The sequence below is a fragment of the Belonocnema kinseyi genome, chromosome 6, assembly GCF_010883055.1.
Source record: "Belonocnema kinseyi isolate 2016_QV_RU_SX_M_011 chromosome 6, B_treatae_v1, whole genome shotgun sequence".
Classification (NCBI taxonomy): domain Eukaryota; kingdom Metazoa; phylum Arthropoda; class Insecta; order Hymenoptera; family Cynipidae; genus Belonocnema; species Belonocnema kinseyi.
The window spans coordinates 40,210,905-40,219,610 of record NC_046662.1 but is presented as its reverse complement, the minus strand read 5'-3'; the positions used below and the strand labels follow the sequence as shown (position 1 = coordinate 40,219,610).

Below are 8,706 nucleotides of genomic sequence, written 5' to 3'. Positions count from 1 at the left end.
AGAGGGAGCTCTTCTTAATATTTTGACACCAAAATCATGTCGATACACCTTACCGACTGCGAGTAAAGCCACCCACGCTTTAACTTGACAGACTGTATGCACGAAGAATAACCCTTACGAAATAATATTATAGAGAATTGAATATAGACTTATAATTATTTTTCTATAATAATAATAATTATTATAGGAAAATCATTACAAAAGAATCATTTTAGAAATAAATAATATTAAAATATTGAAAGTTTTATTGCAGAAAGTCGAGAAATTGTAAATAAATTATTTATTTTAGGCCACTTATATGAAAGTAAATTAAAATTGTGATATTTTTTATATTTTATTGGACTTTTATATGATTGATCCATGACAACAAATTTATTTATAGTTTCTCTACATTTTTCAATCATTCTTTCACATAATTCACAGTGCAAAATGCTCTCAAAACAGGGAAAATAGAGTTATTTTTCATGAAAAATAGAGAAATAAATTCTTTTAAATAAGATTAATGCAGGTACCGTATCAAATAAAAAAATTAACAAAAAAATCTAAATTTTTTACCAAGAAAGGATCATTTTTCAAAAAAAAAGTTGAGTTTTCCATCTAGAAATCTAATTCTTTCGAAAAAATTTGACTTTTAGCCCCCCGCCCAAAAAAAAATAGTTGAAGTTTCGAGCAAAAAAAAATGAGATGCAAAAAGTAGAAATATTATCAAAACAATATGAATTTTCTGAGAAAAAGTTAATTTCTAAACAAATAGTTGAATTTTCAAAACGAAAATATAACATATATTTTTAAAAAGTTAATTTTTAACCAAACAGTTAAATTTTTTACCAAACTGTTGAAACTGCAAGTCAAAAAGACGAACTGTCTACAAAAGAGTTGAAATACTAACTAGTATTTACGAATTTTCTACAAAAAAGTTCATTTCCAATACAAAAGTTAATTTTTAAAATGATAGTTTAGTTTTTAATCCAAAAACAAGAGTTTTCTACAAAAAAGTGAAATTTTGGAACAGAAAACTAAAAATTTTAAACAGAAGATTTGAATTTTCAAAAAAAAAAGTTAATTTTTAATCAAAAACTTGAATTTTCTACAAGACTGATGAAATTTTAACCAGAAAGTATGAAATCTCAACAAAAATTTATTTTTCAATTAAAAAGGTGAATTATCAGCCAAAACAGATTGATTTCCAACCCAACGATTGGGTTTTAAACCATAGAAGATGGAATTTCTACAAAAAGTGATGAATTTTTAACCCAAAAGGACGAATTTTCTACAAAACAGTTGAATTTTCAAACCGAAAATATTAATGATAAAAAAAGTTAATTTTTAAACAAACATTTGAATTTTCTAAAAAAAACTGTAGAAATTTCCAGTAAAAAGGGACGAAAATTCAACAAAAGAGTTGAAATATTACCCAGAAAATATGAATTTTCTACAAAAACGTTAATTTCCAATTTAAAAAATAATTTTAAACAAAATAATTTAACTTTCAACCCAAAAGGATGAATTTTCTACAAAACACTTGAATTTTCAAACCAAAAATATGACGAATAGTTTACAAAAGGGTTAAAATATTAACTAGTAATTATGAATTTTCTACAAAAAAAGGCAATTTCCAATAAAAAAATTAATTTTTATACAAATAGTTTAGGTTTTATTCCAAAAACAAGAGTTTTCTACTAAACGGTTGAATTTTCAAACAGAAAATTTGAAATTTCAAAGAAAAAAGTTAATTTTTAATATAAGAGTTGAATTTTTTACAATTCTATTAAAATTTTAAGCCGAAGAGGCATATTTTTTACAAGACAGATGACATTTTAAGCATAAAATATGAATTTTCAACAAAAATTTATTTTACAATCTAAAAGGCGATTTATTAGCCAAAACAGATTAATTTTCAAACCAATAGTTGCATTTTAAACCCAAAAAGATTTAATTTCTACAAAAAGAGATGGATTTTCTAACAAAAAAGAAGATTTTTGTACAAAGCAGTTGAGGGTTCAAGTCAAAAGGACACATTTCTTAGAAAGCAGACGATCTTTTAACCATAAAATATGAATTTCCAACAAAAAATTATTTTGTAATCAAAAAGGTGAATGATCAGCCAAAACATATTAATTTTCAAACCAACAGTTGCATTTTAAACCCAAAAAGATGTAATTTCTACAAAAAGAGATGGATTTTCTACCAAAAAAGATGAATTTTGTACATAACAGTTGAATTTTTAAATAGGAAATATAAACTTTAAAAACAAAGTTAATTTCAAATAAAATAGTTGAATTTTCAACTCAAAAAGACACATTTTTGTTACAAAGCGGATGATACTTTAACCATAAAATACGAATTTCCAACAAAAATTTATTTTCCAATCAAAAAGGTGATTGATCAAGTAAAACAGATTAATTTTCAACCCAACAATTGGATTTTAAATTATTAGAAATGGAATTTCTACAAAAAGTGATGAATTTTCTACCCAAAAAGACGAATTTTCTACAAAACTGTTGAATTTTCGAATTAAAAATATAAATTATAAAAAAAAAGTTTATATTTATCCAAACATGAATTTTCTACCATACTGTTGAAATTTCGATTAAAAAAGATGAATTTTCTACAAAAGAGTTTAAATATTTAATAAAAAATATTAATTTTCTAAAAAAAATTAATTTCCAATATAAAAAGTTAATTTAAAACCAAATAATTGAATTTTCAGCCCAAAAGGACGAATTTTCTATAAAGGAAATAAAATTTTAACCAGAAAATATGAAATTGAACAAAAAGTTAATTTTCAACCAATTAGTTGGATTTTTTACCAGTAGTGGAAGTTTTTATAAAAATAGTGGAATTTTATCTCAAAAAGATTAGTTTGCTACAAAGTAATTACATTTTCAACCAAAAGAAATGGATTCTGAACCAAAAATATAATAATAGATTTTTCAATTAAAAATAATAAACTTTTAACAACAAAAAAATGCTTTCCTACCAAAAGATGAATTTTCGACGAATTTTATATAAAAAATTAATGTTGAACAAAACAGTTGAATTTTTGAACAAAAATATGAACTCTTAAATAATGTAATAATTAATGTTTCAACCAAAGCAGATTTTTATTTTAAATGTAAAACAGTTGATTTGAACCAAAAATACAAATTTTCAACAAAATAGTTGAATCATCAACCAAAACAGATTAATTTTCGCCAAAAAAGTTGCATGTTTAATTGTTTAACAGAAAGACCAATTTTCTACTAAAAAATTATTTTTCAATCAAGATTTTAAAAAATATTTCAAGAAAATTGTAAAATTTTTAAACTAAACCGGCAAATTTACTACAAAATAATTAAATTGTCAACCAAAAGAGATTAATTCTGAATCAAAAATTTAACAGTGGACTTTTGAAAAATTATAAACTTTCAACTAAAAAATAATACTTTTCCACCAAAAGATGAATTTTCAATCAATAAGGACCAATTTTCTATTAAAAAAAAACGAATGCTCAACAAAACACCGTTAAATATTTGACAAAAAAAAATTCTCAACGAGAAATCTAATAATTAATATTTCAACCAATCAATATTTTTATTTAAAAAATTAAAACAGTTGAATCCAATCCAAAAAGAAGGATTTAAAGGATAATAGTAGAATCCTTAAACAAAACAGATTAATTTTCAAAGAAACCGTTGTTATTGTTTTACTAAAAGAGATGAATTTTCAAACCAAAAACAGAAGTTTTTAACTAAGAATAATTTTTCATAGAATAAAAAAAAATGCAACCAAATTGCAAAATTTTCAACCAAAAGAGACTAATTCGGAATCAAACATGTAACAGTGGACTTTTGAATAAAAAATTATAAAATTTCAACTAAAAAATATTACTTTCCTAACAAAAGATGAATCTTTAATCAATAAGGACAAATTTTCTATTTTAAAAAACGAATGCTCAACAAAGCAGTTAAATTTTTGACAACAAAATATGAATTCTCAACGAGAAATGTAATAATTAATATTTCAACCCATTAATATTCTTATTTAAAAAATAAAACAGTGGCATTGAACCAAAAAAAGAAGGATTTGAAAGAAAATAGTAGAATCCTTAAACAAATCAGATTAATTTTTAACGAAACCGCTCTATTTTTTACTGAAAGATATGATTTTTCAAAACAAAAATAAAAATTTGTAACTAAGAATGATTTTTTAGTGAATGAAACCAAAATTTCAATACCAAATTGTGAAATTTTCAAGCTAAAACGGCGAATTTTGTACAATATAGTTAAATTTTCAACCAAATGAGACTAATTCTGAATAAAAAATGTAACAGTTTTGAATTCAAAATCATAAACTTTCAACTAAAAAATATTACTTTCCTACCAAAAGATGAATTTTTCATCAATAAGAACAAAATTTCGACCAAAAAAAAAGGATTCGAAAGAAAATAGTTGAATTCTTAACCAAAACAGATTAATTTTCAACGAAACCGTTACATTTTTTACTGAAAGAGATGAATTTCCAAACTAAAAATACAAATTTTTAACAAGAAATTAATTTTCAGAGAATGAAACATAAATTTCGACAAAATTGTAAAATTTTCAAGCTAAAACGGCGAACTTTTTTACAAAATAGCTGCACTTTCAACTAAATAATCAAAATTTCAACCAAAATGGTTGGATTTTCTGATCAGTTTTGATTAATTCAGTTATTATTTATTCCTATGCTGATTTTTCTATTATATTTTTTCGCAAGGAAGGTTTCAATCTGAATAAATACTATTATTTTCCATAATGTATTAAAAAACAAACTTGATTTTTAAAATGACACAATAATAATATTGTAAAATAAATCCTATCCTCTATTAAAAAGTCTTGATTTTAACCAAGGCTTCGAATTTATGGAATTCTTTAAAAATAAATTTTGTGACGGGGCGAGCACGTTGGGAACCTTGAAACGCATACACTAGCGTCTACATAATAAATTAAATTATCATCATTAATAATGGAAGCGCCAGCAAGAAAAACGTCAGAAGAAAAATTGGTTAAATTAATATTGTAACACTAATAGTTAGCAATAATTTTTTTTAATTCTCTTCTATCAAACAAAAAAAAAATTATTACTGCATCAATGAAGTTCGATATTTGAAGAGAATTAAAAAAAAAATTACTAAAATCAATTACTTTTAAACTAGAAACTGCTGAGGCTGAAATAATAAAGGAAAACGTCAAACACGATTATTTTCTAATTAAGAAATGTGAGTCGAGCAAAGTTAGGTATTATATAAGCTGCACACCAAAAATTTGCATTGCATACAATATTAGTTTGGTGCTACTTTTTAGCATGCAGGTTCAATTCTACGAGTGTAAAATACAATTTGACAGTGAAATGTGTACAATTTGTTCAAAATTTCATATCTACAATAATTGAGTATCTAAAATTAATCTTAATCAGAAAAGAAGATGGTACTTTTCTTTTGGGACCGTACTTAAATTTTGTAATATTTTTTAACAACTAATCTTATATTCACGGTATAAAACAGTATTTTAGATAAAAATGTATTAATTTATTGTTTAAAAAAGTCTTGCCTACCACAAAATATTTCTTTTTGACAAAATAGTTATATTTTTAACATAATAGTTGAATTTTCAACCTAAATAAATTTCCAACAAAAAAGGGCCATAGTGTGTACTTCAATAAAAAAAAAGATAAAATTTATACACAAAAAAATATTTTTTTTTAAATAGAAAGATGGATTTTCAAAAAATAATGATTTTTTACTCAAAAAAGAAATAAACGTTTATTTAAATATTGAAACTTTAAGCAAACGTACGAATTTTCGCTAGACAAAAAGTCAAGTTTCTACGAAATATTCAAATTTTAAACAAAACAGTAGAATTTTCAACCAAAACGGATGATTTTTTATCAAAATGTCTGGGTTCTCTACCAAATAGATGAATTTTTATAAAAAAAGATATATAAATTTTTCTTAAAACAGATGAATTTTTATTTTATAAAAAGGATTTTAAAAAATAGTTGAATTTTCATCCAAAAAAGATTCCAGTTGACTTTTCAAAATCAAAATATACATTTTTGAACAATAAATAATTTCTTAAGAAAAAATTTGAAATTTCAATCCAAAAAGACGAATTTTCTTCAACCAAAACGAATGATTTTTTAACAAAATTGTTGGATTCTCTACCAAATATTTGCATTTTTATCCAAGAATGATGCAATTTCTCATAAAACAGATGAATTTTTAATACAAAACAACTAATTTTTTTAAACTTGAACTTTCATCCGGCAAATATTTCAATACATTTTTCAATACCAAAATATAACTTTTCGAAAAAAAAACAACAAAATTTGAAACCAAACAGTATTACTTTTCAATAAAATTGTTGAATTTTCAACCAAACAATTGCATTTTTATCCAAGAAAGGTTAAATTTATCTGAACGATTAGTTAAATTTTCAACAAAACAACGGAATTTTCAATCAAAAAGTATGATTTTTAAACAAAATTGTTCAATTTTCAACCAAATAATTGCATATTTATCTAAGAAGATGTAATTTCTGTTAAAGCAGGCGAATTTTAAAATGAAAAAGACAAACTTTCGATAAAGAAGATTCCAGTTCACTTTCCAACGCCAAAAGAAGAATTATAAACAATAAGTTAATTTTCTGGTAAATAGTTGAATTTTTAACCAGAAAGTATGACTTTTTAACAAGATTGTTAAATTTTCAACCACACAGTCGCATTTTTGTCCAAGAAAAATAAAAATTCTACTAAAACAAAAGGATTTTAAAATAAAAAAGACCTATTTTCAAACAAAAGAATTGAATTTTCACCCAAAAGGATTTGATTTGATTTTTCAACGCAAAAATACAACAAAACAGTAGAATTTTTAAACAAAAAGTATGATTTTTTAACAAAATACTTTAATTTTGAACCAAATAGTTTCATTTTGAACAAAAAAAAAAGAAATTTGTCTTACAACAGATGAATTTTCGATTAAAAAATTTTTTTGATAGTTGAATTTTCACCCAGAAAAAGCTTCAGTTTTATTTTCAATACCAAGATATTAAATTTATTCAAAAAGTACACTCTCTACGAAATAGTTAAATTTTCAACAAAACAGTAGAACTTTCAACCAAAAAGTATGACTTTTCAACAAAATTGTTACATTTTTAACCAAACAGTTGCATTTTTATCAAAAAAAAATTAAAATTCTAGTAAAACAAATCGATTTTTAAATCAAAAAGACATATTTTCAAACAAAATAATTGAATTTTCATCCAAAAGGATTAGATTTGACTGTTCAACGCAAAAATACGAATTTTAAACAAAAAGTAAATTTTCTAGAAAATAGTTAAATTTTCGACAAAACAGTTGCATTTTTAACCAAAAAAGATGCAATATTTTTACTGAAAAAGACCAACTTTGAATCAAAAAGATAAATTTTCAGAAAAAAATAGTTTTCATTCAAAAAAGATTTCAGCTGACTTATCAGCAACAAAATATAAATTTGAAACAAAAGTTCAACATTTTTAAAATAAAACAGTTGAATTTCCAACCAAACAGGATGTTTTTAAAAATAAAATTGTTAAATTTTTAACCAAATAATAAAATGATTGAGCTATTACGTACAAAGTAATTTAAGTACGGTCCTTATAAAATTTGCAGACACTGTAGATTTTAAATATGTGCACTGTTTCTTACCCAGTTCTTATTTGGATTTGGTCTCCTGATTTTGTTCAACCATCCTTCTATAAATCGAAGGAAGCCATCCATGTAGGCACCTTGTTCACTTGAAGCTAATGGTTTATAAATATCACATCGTGGAGAACCTTCAAGAATTCTACGTGTTGCTTGATTATGTAGTGGCAAAAGAAATACACGAAACCTCCAATATTTAAGGGCCTAGACAAAATTATTTAAATATTATTAAATTTAGTAATTTACAAAAAGGTATAATTATTCTGCGAAAATTTAAATTAATCAAAAATAGCTTTTCTTATACAAATTATTAATAAAAGTTTATAGTTCGTTTGTCAAATAAAGTAAAAGAGTAAGTCATTAAGTTTAAAAAGAAAAAGTTTAATATACTGAATAATAATCTTAATAATTTTCATTATTTATTTTATTATTTTGTACTGAAAGAACCTTTATAGTACATGTTTTCATAAGTTTTCTATTTTTTATAGCAAAAACTAAAAACAACCATATTTTTAAATTAAAAAACAAACTTTTTTGGTTTACTATTATTCTGATTTAAAATAAACTTTTTTGTGAAAATCAGATCTTTTCTTTAAAAAAAAAAGATTAACTGGAAAGTTAACTTGCAATTTTTTGTCAAAAATTTGCCTCTTCTAGTTTAAAAATCAACCATTTGAATGTAAATTCATGTCTTTTATTGAACATTTATCTTTTTTGGTTGAAAATTAATCTTGATGCTTAACAATTAATCTTTTTGGTTAAAAAATCATTTCGAGGTTGAAAGTTTAACTACTTTTTTAAAAACTCATTTTTATTTTTTTGAAAATTGATCTTTTTAGTCAAAAATTCAACAATTTGTTTGAAAATTGACAATTTGAAAAAAATATTATGCTTTTTTGTTTGCTTTTTGTTTGCTTTTGTTTGCTTTTTAAAGAAAATTCTTCTTCTAAATTTTGTTCGCAACTTTATTTATTTGGTTTGAAAATGAATATCGTTGTTTAAAAATTT

At 23.2% G+C, this 8,706-nt stretch overlaps 1 protein-coding gene across 1 annotated transcript in view; it reads right to left on the bottom strand.

Annotated features, from left to right (window-relative positions):
• LOC117175345 (GATOR complex protein Iml1) overlaps positions 1 to 8,706 on the bottom strand; it is a 147,632-nt gene that overhangs the window by 56,246 nt on the left and 82,680 nt on the right. The window contains exon 11 of the mRNA XM_033365052.1: positions 7,702 to 7,902. Within this exon, the coding sequence (XP_033220943.1) occupies positions 7,702 to 7,902 (201 nt within the window). The remainder of the gene's footprint in view (positions 1 to 7,701; positions 7,903 to 8,706) is intronic.